This window comes from Hyaloscypha bicolor (genome assembly GCF_002865645.1).
Source record: "Hyaloscypha bicolor E unplaced genomic scaffold K444scaffold_57, whole genome shotgun sequence".
NCBI lineage: Eukaryota > Fungi > Ascomycota > Leotiomycetes > Helotiales > Hyaloscyphaceae > Hyaloscypha > Hyaloscypha bicolor.
Genome location: NW_020194559.1, coordinates 1,085,883 through 1,102,179, shown reverse-complemented (window position 1 = coordinate 1,102,179; position 16,297 = coordinate 1,085,883). Strand labels below are relative to the sequence as shown.

General features: G+C 17.3%; 1 protein-coding gene across 1 annotated transcript; it reads left to right on the top strand.

Moving 5' to 3' along the window:
• Positions 1-548: 548 nt before the first annotated feature.
• Positions 549-13,855, top strand: K444DRAFT_527327 (uncharacterized protein; the record flags this gene model as incomplete). The annotated part of the gene is made up of 3 exons (XM_024874629.1): positions 549-617; positions 6,532-6,573; positions 13,745-13,855. Coding segments are annotated over 3 exons (222 nt in total), but the record flags the coding sequence as incomplete, so codon positions are not given.
• Between the last annotated feature and the right edge of the window lie 2,442 nt (positions 13,856-16,297).

The window sequence follows — 16,297 nt, the reverse complement described above, 5'->3', positions numbered from 1 at the left end:
AAAAAAAGAAAAATCTTTTCTTTATAATATTATTTTTCGAGATTAATAAAAAGCTAGAATTATAATAAGAGAATAAGTTTATTTCAAATAAATAATAGCTAGAAGAAATAGAGCTATAATAGCTAGTAAAAGTCTTACTAGAGAAGTTTAAGAATTTTATAAATGTTTTTTTAAAAAAAGTATTAAATATCTTATTCTTATATTAATTATATAATTATAAGATTTAGATTAATAATTTTAAAGGCCTAGAAAGCCTAAAGTATTTCCTGCTTTATTAATAATTAACTTATAAGCTATAAGAGATTAAGTATTTCCTTAAAAAGAATCTCTAATAGGGCTTTATTAAGCCAAGCTAGTTTCTTTTTATATCCCTAATTCTTTTTATAAAAAAAGCTAATAAAGTTCTCTAATTCTATATTAATTATTATAAGCTAAATAACTTAATATAGAAGAATTATTATTTTCTTTTTCTTATTTACGAGATTCTTATATACCTAGCTTAAGCTAAGGTTTATATAAAGCTAGATATTTAGTAAATATTTTATTAAATTCAAATAAATCTAGAATTAGAAAAACTTATAATATTTTATATAAGATATAGAGCTTATAAATATAAAGTTTTTTAGAAAGACCTAACTAATAGTTTTATTATATATTAGAGATATATAAATAATATTTTCTTTAATTACCTTAATATTTTTTATATAATTTATATAAATAATATTTTAATTTATTTAGATAATTCCCTGAAATATAAAAACTATATATAAAAGGTTTTTTAGTAATTATAAAATAGTAGCCTCTAAGTAAATATTAAGAAATTAGAGTTTAAAGTTATTTGTATAAAGTATTTAGGCTTTATTATTTCTACTAGAAATATTAAAATAGATCTAAATAAAATAGTAATTATTAGAAACTAGTAATTACTAAAAATAATTAAAGAAATATAAGGCTTTTTGGGTTTTTATAACTTTTATTAGTATTTTATTACGAAATATAACTATATAATAAAGCCCCTAATAGCTCTAATATATAAGGGAATTTTATTTAAATAAATAAATTAGTATTAAAAAGGTTTTATTGAACTAAAGTAAGCTATATTCTTAATACTAATTCTATATTACTATAATTTGAATTTCTATATTATAATTAAAACAAATATATTATAATTAAAACAAATATATTATAATTAAAAAATATATTATAATTAAAACAAATATATTATAATTAAAACAAATATATTATAATTAAAATAAATATATTAAATAGAATTATAACTAGTATTCTTTTATAATAAGACTTCTAGATAAAACTCTAGTACCCGGTAATATTTTTTTTTAAAATTATATAATTAGTAAAGCTAAATTATAATATCTATAATAAAGAAATACTTATTATTATTTTTTCCTTAACTAAATAATAAGTAGAACTAGAAGGCCTATAGAAAATATTCTTTATAATTTACTCGAATTATTAAATTCTCGAATATTTTATAATTATAAAAAAGCTTTTAATAAAATAAGTTTACTAGATAAAGTATTTTTCCTATTATTATTTTAAGTTTATATATTAGGTAAGTAAGTTAAATAAATAAGCAAATACCCTAAATAGGAAATATAAGAATATAATTACTTAGAATAAAATAATAATAGTTTACTAGACCTAAATTTTCCTCTTATAATAAAAAATTAATAATAATATTATATAGGATTTCTAGTTAGTTTTAATTAAGGCCTTTATAAATCTAATTTAGGAAAAAACCTAGTATAATAATATCTAGCTAGTAAATAAGCTATTAAATAAGAACTAAAAGTTATTAAAGCTAGAAGAATTATAAGATAAAATAAGAAATAAGAAAGAAAATATTTAAATATTATAAAATAGCTTTCTTTTATAATATAATAAATTATTTATATCTAATAATATAATAATATTCGAGATATCCTTATATATTACTTTTATTTAGAAGATATATATATAGCCTCTAATAGGATACCTAGAATAAGCCAAGCTTTAATAGCTTCTTTAGGCCTATTATTACTAGCTAGGCCAAAGTATAAATATTAATTAATATAAGAATAACTACTATATCTACTAATAATCCTATATCTTTAGAAATAAAAAATTAAAGCTCTTATATCTATTACTAGTTCCTAACTACTTCTAGTAATATATATTAATAGATTTCAAGAAATATTTAGAAAATAAAAATAAATATAATATAATAGTAATCTTTATTAATTATCTAAATAAGTATCCTATTATAATTCTTATTCAAAATATAATAATAACTAAAAAATTAATATTTCTATTTCTTATTTATATAGTTTACTAAATTAGTATCCCGGAAACTATAATATCTAATTAAGGCCCCTAATTCATATTAGATTTCTAAAGCAAGTTCTATAAATATATTAGTATAAAGCTTAAGTTATTAATTACTAATTATTCCTAAACTAATAGCTAGATAAAGATTATTAACTAGTATTTTAACTAATAGCTATATTCCTATATAAATTATTACTAGAATAATTAGGACAAATAAGTAATAATAATTAATTACTAATAAATAGCTTTAGTTTATAAAACTATAAGCTAATTCCCGTTTCTTATAGAAAAAGACTATAAACTACAAATATTATTTAACTAGAAAACCCAAATATAATTAGATATCCCGAAAAAGAAGCTAAATAAATAAGAAATAAAGGCCCTAATAATATAGCTTTATAAATTATAGTAAAAAATATAGGAAAATATAATATAAGTATAAGAATATTATATTATTTAAACTAATAAGTACTACTAACTAGTAGACTTTAGAATAAGAAATAGGATATAAATTATTATTAAATACTAGAAAAATAATTATTTAAGTTATAAGCTAGCTTACTAAATAGAAAAACTATATAAAATCCTAAAATAAGTAAGATATTTCTTTAGGCTTAAGCTTCTGGAATTAATAAGAATATATCTAGTATTTTATATAAAGAAACTATATAAAAATCCAGGTAATTCTTTTTCTAAATAAGTAAATCCGGAGCCTTTATTATTAGAATTATAAAATAAGGAAATAAAATATAAAGTTTAAAAGATATAAGTAATAAAACTACTTTATAGAAAGTTAAAATACTAAATTTAGTAAAAAGAATAAGACCTAAATCCGGAATAATATCCTATTTTCTTATTAAATAATAGTATTTTAGCTTTTTAGAACTTTTATAATAAGAATCCCAAATAGCTAGAACTATTTTAAAATCTCTCTTATTAGTTAAACTATACTAAGAATAATATATTACTAGAATTATATAATATAAATAGAAATTCTTTAAAATTATATATAAAAGGCCTTGGCTTTTAATATATAACCTATAACTTAGAAATTTAATAGGGACTTTTAAAGCTTAGAAACGAGCTTATTTTAAAAAAAGAAATAATATTATAATTATTATAATATATAGTATTAGTAGGAATTAGACTAGAGCTAGAAAGATATCTAATATCTTAAAAAGATATCTAGTATTTAAAAGAAATATCTAGTATCTAAATAAAATATCTATAATTACCTAATTATTATATATAACCCCGAGCTTAAGCTAGTATATAGGCCCATATATAGCTTATAATTATTTAGATCCAAGGCTCTTTTAAAATTCTTTTCTTTCTTTAGCTTTAAATTATTAGAATAGAAATAGTTTAATTATATTTTCTAGACTCTAGACTCTAGATCTTATATTTATAATAAAGATTATAATACTATTATATAGTATATTAGAAACTAGAAATTACTAGTTTAAGATTTATTATTTCTATTATATTAATAAGCTTTTTATAAAATAGTTAATTTATAATTTTTATCTTTTTTATAATAAATAATTTTTTAAAATTATTAACTTTTAAACTAATAATATTCTATTTATTAAAACTAATAATTTAATAAAAATAAAGTAATTAAAGCTTTAAAAAACTAAATTCTTAATTAAAAAATATAAATATCTTATTTTTAATTATAATCTCAAATTTAATAGAAATATTATTTATATAAATATTACTAGAATTACTTTTATATAAAAATACTAATATAAAAATCACTAAATTATTTCTATAAAAAATACTATTATTATAAATAATAGAATTATTATTTATTAAAATCTTTTTATTAAGAACTAATATATTATTTAATATATTAGAAAAATATATATTATATTAGTTTATTAACTAGAAGTTTAATATAATTTATTAATTATTATTTAAATTATTAAATTCTCAGAAATTAATATAAAAGTATTTAATAAATATATTTAATAATAAATTAAAAGTATTATAAGAAAACTAAGATTTATAAAACTAGTAAAAGAATTCTTATATTTAGTTATTTTTATAAATAATAGAGATTTTTTTTTCTAAATTAAATATATTTTAAATCTAATAAATAAAACTAGATATATTAATATTATTAATTAGTTTTCTATTAAATATAAAAGAATTACTAGAAGTATTCTAGTTTTAAAACTTTATAATATAGTTTATAAGTTTAATATAAGTACTTTAGTTAAATTTACAATTAATAAAATACTAGAAATAGAATTATTATTAATAATTTATATAAATTCGAAATTATAATATAAATATCTTATTAAATTAGATATTATTTAAAAGAAATATCTAATAATTAATATAATATATTTCTATTAAATATATAAATAATAGGAAATTATAGAAATTAAATAAATTAAAAAAGAATTAAATTTTACTAATTCTATAATAAAATTAAAGCTATTAAATTTCTTTAAATATCTAATTAATATAAATATAATATAATTAGATATAAATAAATAAATAAAATATAAATAAAATATAAATAAAATATAAATAAAATATAAATAAAATATAAATAAAATATAAATAAAATATAAAGTAAATATATAAAAAAAAAAGTTATATATAAAAGGCTATAGCTTTTAATATATAACTAAAACCTTAAAAATAATATAAATATATAGAATATTTAAGAATTCTAATACTAGACCAAATTAAAAAATTAGTATATAATTAAAAGAAAATATTATTTTTTATATTTTTAAAGAAATTCTAGAATTAGTATAGCTATTTCTTTAAAAGTTATATATATAATTATAGAACTCGAAATATAAAATATAAATAATAAAATATAAGTAATAAAATATAAAATACGAAATATAATTATATAATCTTATATTTTATAAATAATTTAACTAGTAAACTAGGTTTTATTAGATTTAGTAAATTTAGAAATTATATATTAATATTATAATATTATAATTCTTATTTCTAGATATTAATTATTTTACTAACTTTAATATATTTATATTATATAATAGTATTATATATTATTAGAAAACTAATATTAATTAATAAAAGCTAAATATTATTTTTTATAAATTATTAATTTTTTTTATAAAATTAAAAAATAGTTTTTTTCTTTAATATAAAATAAATTATATTTATTTTAGATTATTAAATACTTTTAAAACTAATTTAAAACTTTCTTTAATTTATATATATAAATTAATTAATATTAGTATATTAATAATATATAATACTATTATATAAAATTAGTAAAATAATTAATATTTAGAAATAAAAATTATAATATTATAATATAAATATATAATTCCTAAATTTATTAAGTCTAATAAAAACTAGTTATTAATTAATTTATAAAACGTGAGATTATTTAATTATATTTTATATTTTATATTTTATTACCTTCTAGTTCTATAATTATATATATAATTCTCGAAATAATAGTATTATAATTCCTAGATATCTAATATCTAAGATATTTTACTAAATATCTTTTAAATATATATAATATGGCTACCTTACTAGAGAAATATACTTAAAATATACTAGAGATATTTAGAAAGCTAGTTCCTTTGGGACTAGTATATTATAGGGTATATATATTTCCTTATAGCCTTTTATATTCTAGTTTTCTTTTTCTTAGCTTTAAATTATCTTTATAAGAAACCTTTTACCTTATTTTCCAAGTCCTAAATATTATATTTATAATAATATTTAAAGCTTATTTCCTTTAATTTTATAAAGAATTTTAAATAAACTAATTTAGAACTATTAGTAATATAAGTATTATTAAAATAATAAAATCTTAGAAATATAAGTAATAGACTTTAGAATAATAAAAGTAAAAAGCTTTAGAATTCTTAGAGAAATCAGGTATTTATATCTTTATAAATATATACTAGTAATATATTAAAAACTTTTTTAAAAACCCAAAAATTAAAAAACCTTAAATAAAGGCTACTTTTTAATTAAATCCTAAAATAATAAGTACTTATAGGCTAGTAATCTAACTATTACTCTTAAGCCCTATTCTATAACCTTATAAGCCCTATATATATACTAGTAATAAGATTACTAGAAAGAATATAATAAAAAAAAAATATAATAAATTAATTTTCTAGGATATTATATAATTAGGAATTATATTAATTTTTATTAAGGCTTCTAATAAAGCTCTTACTAGTTTAGGTTATTCTATTAGTAGCTCTTTTTGAACTAAGTATCCTATTAGTATTTCTAGAGAATTTATAAATAAGTTTATAAAAATAGAACTTTTTATTTTTATTATAAAGCTTCTAGAAATTAAAGATTATATTATTACTAAAAAGTTATATAAATAAGCTAAGAAATCTAATATTTTACTTTTAGATATTAATATTATTATAAAAAATTATTAAAAAAATATCTAAAGAATTATTTTATATAAGAATACTTATAACTATAATAAAGCTATTTTCGAGAATACTAAGCTTTATAATACTAAGCTTAAGAATAATATTAAGTATTATATAGCTATAATATATTAGCTTATAATAGCTTTAACTATTTTTATTTTACTTATTCTAGCTATTTTAAACTTCTTTTAAAAGAATTCCGAACTATTTCTTACTTATTTTTGTTTAGGATTTCTTATATCTTATATTTCTTTTAAAAATACTAAAGTTATTAAGCTTCTAGATCTAATTCTCTTTACTAGAAATTATATTATCTTTAATAACTAGCTAGTTTAAATTAAAAATAAGTTATAAGAAAATACTAATTTATATTTTTTAGAAAATCTTAAGATTATTTATATTTCTAGTAAATTTACTAATAATATTCTTATTCTAACTAATTCTTATATAAATAAAAATAATCTAAATTAGTATTATTAGTTTTTAGAACTTTATTCTTATCTAAAGAAACTATATTTTAATTCTAATAAGATATAAAATACTTATTATAATTTTAGTAAGCTTTAAATATATTCTAGTTAAATATTTTAGGAATTCTATATTTTCTTCTTATAATTATTTATAAAAAATAATATTAGTTTTTAAAATATTAAGTATAAATTAAATAAGAAGCTTTTACTAAAGCTTTAGAAATTAGTATATATATATTATAATAATTTTTCTATTAATATTATTTACTTTATTTAGTATTATATTATTAATAATTAATAAATTAAAACTATATATAAAAAAACTAAGAAATATAAAAAAATAGAAACTATTCTAGCTAAGTTTACTTCTAGTACTATATTCTTATATATTTCTAAGAAATATATTCCTAAGAAAAAGCCTAAAAAGCCTATATTAATTACTTTTATTAAATATATATTCTCTTATAAATATAAATAATATTTTATAAAAACTAAGAATCTCTTAATTATTAAATATTATAACTATAATAAATTTAGTTATTATATTAGATATTATTCGGTTCTATATAATAAGGAAATTAAGATAGCTTTTTCTAGAATTAAACTAGACTTAGTTCTTATTTTACTAGAATATATTATTTTAGTAAAGTATTTAGAGAATTTGAGCTCTAATTCTAGTATAAAACCAGGAAATAAGTATTTCTAAAGAAAGTCTTTATTTTAGAGGCTTATAATATAAATTTAATAAAGATTAACTTAACTTATCTAATAAGAAAATATATTCTTATAATATCTTATATTATTAGTATAAATAAATTAGGAATTAAGTCTTTTTTTCTTATTAATACTAGAATTAATAATTATACTTTTATTAATATAAAGCTTATTTAGTTTATAAAATAATTTTTAGAAATAGAACTATAACTTCTTTTTTTATTTTATACTATATATGGTTTTAATAGAAAGCTAGCTAAGTTTATTAAAAAATATATAGAAGTCTTATTTTTAATTAATAAATAAAGTATTAATATACCTATAATTATTCTAAACCTTAAAAATTATAATATTATTTTTAATAAGAAATAAATAATATATATTAATATTCTAATTAATTATAGAAAATATAGGCTTATATAGCTAAAGAATAAGCCTAAATCTATATAATTTAGTTATATTATTAGTACTTTATAATAATAGCTAAAGAAATAACCTAATAAAAAGTATTAAAAGAATACTAATTAATAAGATTCTATTATAAGCTATTTCTAGAAATCTTTTATTCTAAAATAATCTTCTTTTTTTTAGACTAATTAGAGGAAATTATATAAGATTATAGAAAAGAAACTTCTATAGTCTAATTAAGATATAATACCTAAGCAAAAGCTAAAGAAATAGGAAGAGATTCTTAATAAAAAGTAAATATTAGATCTAGCTATTCTTATTTCTATAATATTTAATTATATAGCTAAAAGAAAAAATAATATTATTAATTAAATCTTTATTTATAAGATTAATAAGAAGCTTAAAGCTCGGGGAAAAAAAGCTATTCCTGGTCTAAAAAATTAATAACCGGGAGAAATAAAGCTTTAGTAACTATAAAGAATATTATTTCCGGAACTTAAGAAATATATTTCTATTTTTTCTAAAAAGAAATCTAATAATTTTTTTCCCTATAAACTATATAATTATAAGATTTAGATTAAAGGCCTAAAAAGAACTAAGAATATTAGATATTAATTCCTCTAGTAATAGTTTATTTAAGAGCTTCTAGAAATCAAGTATTTCTTAAAAAATAATCTAGCTAAAAGCTTTATTAAAGCTAATTAGACTTCTTTTATTTTACTAGTTCTTTTTATAAAGAAAATAAATAGAAATTTATATTTCTATATTAATTTCTATTATCTAAATAATATTACCCGAAAAAATTAATATTTTTTTTTTCTTATTAATAAGACTTTAAGTTAATTATTTAAGGCTAAGATTTATACTAAATTAGATATTTACTAAGCTTTTTATTATATAGCTATAAACTCGGACTTTTAAGAGCTAATAATATTCTATACCTGCTATAAAATATATAAATATAATATTCTCTAGAAAGGCCTTATAAATAGCCTAGCTATATATTAATACTATATAAATAATATATTCTTTAAATATCTAGATAACTTTTATATAATATATCTTAATAATATTCTTATTTATTTAGAGAACCTAATAAAATATAAAAAATATATATAAAAAATACTAGATTACTTATATCTTACTAGCCTCTAAATAAATATTAAGAAATCGGAATTTAAAATTATATATATAAAGTATTTGGGCTTTATTATTTCTATATCTAATATTAAAGTAAATTTTAATAAAATTAAAGTAATATATAACTAGTAACTCCTAAAAATAGTTAAGAATATATAGTTCTTTCTTGGCTTCTATAACTTTTATAAATACTTTATTAGAAAATATAGGCAAATTACTAAATTTCTTATCTTATTTATAAAAAAAAGTATTTCCTTTAAATAATTCGAATAATACTAAAAGGCTTTTATTTATTTAAAAAAAGCTATAATTTCTATTCTAGTTTTATAATATTATAATCTAGATTTATTTATAATAGTAAAAATAAATATATTTAAAAAAGTAATTACTAGCCTACTTTCTTAATAAAACCTAGAAATAGGTCTTTAGTATCTTATAGCTTATTTTTCTAAAATTATATTTCTAGTAAAGTTTAATTATAATATATATAATAAGAAATACTTATTATAGTTTAAATACTAGAAAAATAGAAAGCTAAGCTAAAAGGCCTTTAGAATACTTTCTTTAAGATCTATTCTAATTACTATATCTTAAAGTATTTTATAATTACTAAGAAGCTCTTTTCTTAATAAGCTAAATAGGCTAAGCTCTTATTTTACTATTATTTTAAGCTTATATATTATTCTATAAAATTAAATAAGTAAATAAATACTTTATTATAAAAATAAAATAAAGTAAATATTTAGGGCCAGATTAAAAAAAAGCTATAAACTCAACTACTTTTTCCTAAAAATAAAATTAATCCGGAGATTATTTATAACTTATAGCTTATAGTAATACTTTATAAGATTAGCTTACTTAATTCGAAATTCGGTCCCAAAAACCAAGTATATATTAAAGATTTTCTAAAAGAAAATATTTCTATTAAAGATATAATTTCCTTAGAAAAAAGTATTTTCTTAGAAGCTTTACTAGTAAACTTTACTATAATAGCCCTTATAAAAGTACTATTAGAGGCTCCTATTAAATATAGTAGTTTATAACTTATAAATAAGATCCTATAAAATAATTATATATTACTAAATTTAGAAAAGCTATATATAATAGCTTAAGCTAAAAGTAATATCTAGATATTATAAAATAGCCTTTTTTTATATTATAGAAAACTTTATATTATAGAAAATAAAATAATTTCCGGATTACTTTTATAAACTACTTTAATTATTATAATTATTATAATATATAATACTAGTAGAAATTAGACTAGAGCTAGAAAAGTATCTAGTATCTAAATAAAGCATTTATAATTACCTAATTAATATATATAATCCCGAGCTTAAGCTAGTATATAAGCCCGTATATAGCTTATAATTATTTAGATCCGAGGCTCTTTTAAGATTTTCTTTTTTCTTTAGCTTTAAATTATTAAAATAGAAATAATCTAATTATATTTTCTAGGCCCTAGATCTTATACTTATAATATAATTTAAAGCTTACTTATTTCTTAATTCTATAAAGAATTTAAATAATACTTACCTAATTAGTTTTTAATAAGTATAAATATAATATACTATAGCTATTCCTATACTAGTTAACTAATATTAGAATAAAAGAAAGCCCTAGAATAATTAGATAAGAAAGCTCTAGACTAGCTAGGTAAGTAAATAGGCTAATAATCTTATTAAGTCTCTTAAAGAATTCAAATATTCTATTAATATTTATAATAAAAGAAATACTTTCTTTTAGAAAGCCAAGAAAAAAAAAGAACTTATTTTATTAAAGGCAAACTTTCAAGAATTAATCCGAAGTCTAGAGGCTTTATATAAGGAAATTATTAAGCTAATTCTAAAAATATATAATATTCTTACTTATAATAAGAATTTTTATAATTAGCTAAAAGAAACTAAGCAAGTCTTATAAAAAAATAAATCTATTATTAAGAAGCTTATTATATAGCTTATAGAAATAACTAGTTTTCTTATTCTAGAAAATAAATATTTAGTTAAACTTTCTAATCTTTCTATTTTTAAAAATATAATTAAAAATAGTATTATTTTTAATAATTAATTAGTTTAGATTAAGAACAAGTTTTATAATAATTCTAATATTTACTAGATAAAGAATTTTAAGATTATTTATATTTCCGGCTATATAAATAGCTATATTTTTATACTAATTTCTTCTTACCTAAACCAGGATAATTAATATATATATGAAACTATTAAAGAACTATATACTTATCTAGAGAAGTTATATAGTAATTTGAATAAGAAATATAATATTTAGTAAGCCTTTAAGAAGCTATTTATAAAAAAGGGCCAGATTTTTTAGGAATTTTATATTCTATTTCTAAGATATATAATAAATAAAAATATTAATTTATAGGACCTTAAGAGTAACCTAAATAATAAGCTTACCTAAAAGCTTTAAGAGGCTATAGCTATATACTATAATAACCCGGCTATTTATATTATAAAATTTATATAATACTATATTATAAATAACTAGTAAATCTGAGCTTATTATAAAAAGAAAAACCAGATATCTAAAAAAGCTAATAAAAATATAAATAAGCCAAGTTTAGGAGATATTCTTTATATAAAGCCTGCTTTTAAAATCCTAATAATAAATAAGCCTATTATTTCGAAGCCCGGATTCTTAGATCTCAAGTACTATAATTATAATAAATTTAGTTATATATCTAGAAATTATCTAGAACCTAAAACTAAGTATATAAAGCAAGTCTTAGTAACTAAGCTAGTAGTACTTATTATAAGTAAACTATCTAAGAATATAGAATAAGAAAACAAGAATCCCTAAAAGAAGTCTTTTTTTTAGGGCTATATTATATAAATATAATAGAAATTAATTTGAGCTAATTACTAGAAAATAAAATATTTTATACTTTCTTATATAATTAGTAATAATAAATTAGGTATTAAGATTTCTTCTTTTATTAATATTAAAGTAAATAGATATATTTTTATTAATTTCAAGTTTATAAAAATAATTAAATAATTTCTAGATATTAAGCTTATTTAATTAGTATTATTCTATAATATAAAAGAATTTAATAATAAATAGGCTATACTTATTACTTATTATATTAAGCTTATATTCTTAATTAATAAATAAAAGATTCTAGTACTTATACTAGTTATAAAACTAGAAAAATATAATATAATTTTAAAATAATAGTAATTTATAAATACTAGTATTCTAATTAATTATAAGAATAAAAGATTAATCTAGCCAGATAATTAGTCTAGAAAAAAGAATTAGAATAAGGTTCTAACTATTATATATAAGAACTCAAAACCTAGAAAAAGTAACTAGTACTAAGAAAATATAAATAGAAAAAATAAAACTATAGCTATAAATAAGTTCTAGAAACCTTAGCTTATAAAAAGAAAACTCTTTTCTTTTTTTCCTAACCCGGATTTAGAAAACCATATATAATAAAAGAATTAAGCTTAATATTATAAAGAAATACAGATAGCCTTAGGAAATATAAAGATTTCTTCTAAGTTAGAAATAAAAATATTAAAACTATATTATTTAAAGAAAAGCTATAAGAGCTAGTCGGGGCCTATAATTAATATTATAGATATCTTACTAGCTACTTTCTAAATAAATCTATAGAAAAAAAAGAACCTTTTTTTTATAATATTATTTTTCGAGATTAATAAAAAACTAGAATTATAATAAGAAAACAAGTTTATTTTAGGTAAATAATAGCTAGTAAAAGTCTTATTAGAGAAATTCAAGGATTTTATAAATGTTTTCTTAAAGAAAGTATTAAATATTTTATTCCTATATTAATTATATAACTATAAGATTTAGATTAATAATCCCAAAGGCCCAGAGAGCCTAGAATATTTCCTTCTTTATTAATAATTAACTTATAAATTATAAGAGATTAAGTATTTCTTTAAAAAGAACCTCTAATAAGGCTTTATTAAGCCAAGCTAGTTTTCTTTTATATCCCTAATTCTCTTTATAAAAAAGGCTAATAGAGCTCTCTAATTCTATATTAACTATTATAAGCTAAATAACTTAATATAAAAGAACTATTATTTTCTTTCCCTTATTTATAAGACTCTTATATAGCTAGCTTAAGCCAAGGTCTATATAAAGCTAGATATTTAGTAAGTATTTTATTAGATCTAAATAAACCTAGAATTAGAAGAATTTATAATATTTTATATAAGATATAGGGCCTATAAATATAAAGTTCTTTAGAAAGGCCTAACTAATAGCCCTATTATATATTAGAAATATATAAATAATATTTTCTTTAATTACCTTAATATCTTTTATATAGCTTATTTAAATAATATCCTAATTTACTCGAATAATTCCCTAGAATATAAAAACTATATATAAAAGATTCTTTAGTAATTATAAGATACTAGCCTCTAAATAGATATTAAGAAATCAAAGATTAAGATTATTTATATAAAGTATTTAGGCTTTATTATCTTTATTAGAGATATTAAAATAGATTTATATAAGATAGTAATTATTAAAAACTAGTAATTACTAAAAATAATTAAAGAAATATAAGGCTTTCTGGGTTTTTATAACTTCTATTAGTATTTTATTATAAAATATAGTTATATAGTAAAGCCTCTAATAGCTCTAATATATAAGGGAATTCCGTTTAAGTAAATAGATTAGTATTAAAAAGGTTTTACTAAGCTAAAACAAGCTATACTTTTAGTACTAATTTTATATTACTATAATTCAAATCTTTTTATTATAATTAAGACGAATATATTAAATAAAGTTATAGCTAGTATTCTTTAATAATAAAATCCCTAGATAGAATTCTAGTATCTAGTAATATTTTTCTTTAAAACTATATAATTAGTAAAGCTAAACTATAATATTTATAATAAAAAGATACTTGCTATTATTCTTTTCTTAACTAAATAGCAAGCGGAACTAGAAGGCCTATAAGAAATACTTTTTATAATTTATTTAGATTACTAAGCTTTCAAGTATTTTATAATTATAAAGAAGCTTTTAGTAAAATAAGCTTACTAGGTAAAATATCTTTTCTATTACTATTTTAAGCTTATATATTAGGTAAATAAGTTAAATAAATAAGTAAATATTCTAAGTAGGAAATATAAGAATATAATTATTTAGAATAAGGTAATAGTAGCCTATTGGATTTAAATTCTTCTCTTATAATAAAAGATTAATAGTAATATTATACGGGATTTCTAGTTAGCCCTAATTAAGGCCTTAGTAAGTCTAGCTTAGAAAGAAATCTAGTATAATAGTATTTAGCTAGTAAATAAGCTATTAAATAAGAACCGGGAGTTACTAGAGCTATAAAAGCTATAAAATAAGGCAAGAAACGAGAAGAAAGATACTTAGATACTATAAAATAGTCTTTTTTTATAATATAGTAAACTATTTATATTTAATAATATAATAATATCCGAGATATCCTTATATATTACTTTTATTTAGGAGATATATATATAGCCCCTAATAGGATATCTAGGATAAGCCAAGCTTTAATAGCTTCTTTAGGCCTATTATTACTAGCTAGGCCAAAGTATAGATATTAATTAGTATAAGAATAACTACTATATCTACTAATAATCCTATATCTTTAGAAATAAAAAGTTAAAGCTCTTATATCTATTACTAGTTCCTAACTACTTCTAGTAATATATATTAATAGATTTCAAGAAATATTTAGAAAATAAAAATAAATATAATATAATAGTAATCTTTATTAATTATCTAGATAAGTATCCTATTATAATTCTTATTTAAAATATAATAATAGCTAAAAAGTTAATATTTCTATTTCTTATTTATATAGTTTACTAAGTTAGTATCCCGGAAACTATAGTATCTAATTAAGGCCCCTAATTTATATCGGATTTCTAAAGCGAGTTCTATAAATATATTAGTATAAAGCTCAAGTTATTAATTACTAATTATTCCTAAACTAATAGCTAAATAGAGATTATTAACTAGTATTTTAACTAATAGCTATATTCTTATATAAATTACTATTAGAATAATTAGAATAAATAGATAATAATAATTAATTACTAGTAAATAGCTCTAGTTTATAAGATTATAAGCCAATTCTTATTTCTTATAGAAAAGGGCTATAAACTATAGATATTATTTAATTAGAAAACCCAAATATAATTAGATATCCCAAAAAAAAATTAAATAAATAAGAAATAAAGGCTCTAGTAATATGGCTTTATGAATTATAATAAAGGATATAGGAAAATATAATATAAATATAAGAATATTATATTATTTAAGCTAATAAATACTACTAACTAGTAGACTTTAGAATAAGAAATAAAATATAGATTATTATTAAATACTAGAAAAATAATTATCCGAGCTATAAGCTAGCTTACTAAATAGAAGAACTATATGAAATTCTAAAATAAGTAGAATATTTCTTTAGGCTTAAGTTTCTGAAATTAATAAGAATATATCCGGTATTTTATATAGAAAAGCTATATAAAGATTTAGGTAATTCCCTTTCCGAATAAGTAAATCCGGAGCCTCTATTATTAGAATTATAAAATAGGAAAATAGAATATAAAGTTTAAGAGATATAAGTAGTAAAACTGCTTTATAAGAAGCTAAAGTACTAAGTTTAGTAAAAAGAATAGAACCCAGATCCGGAATAATATCCTGTTTCCTTATTAAGTAATAGTACCCTAACTCTTTAGAGCTTCTATAATAAGAACCCCGAATAGCTAGGACTGCCCCAGAATCTCTTTTATTAGTTAGATTATATTAAAAATAATATATTACCGGAATTATATAATA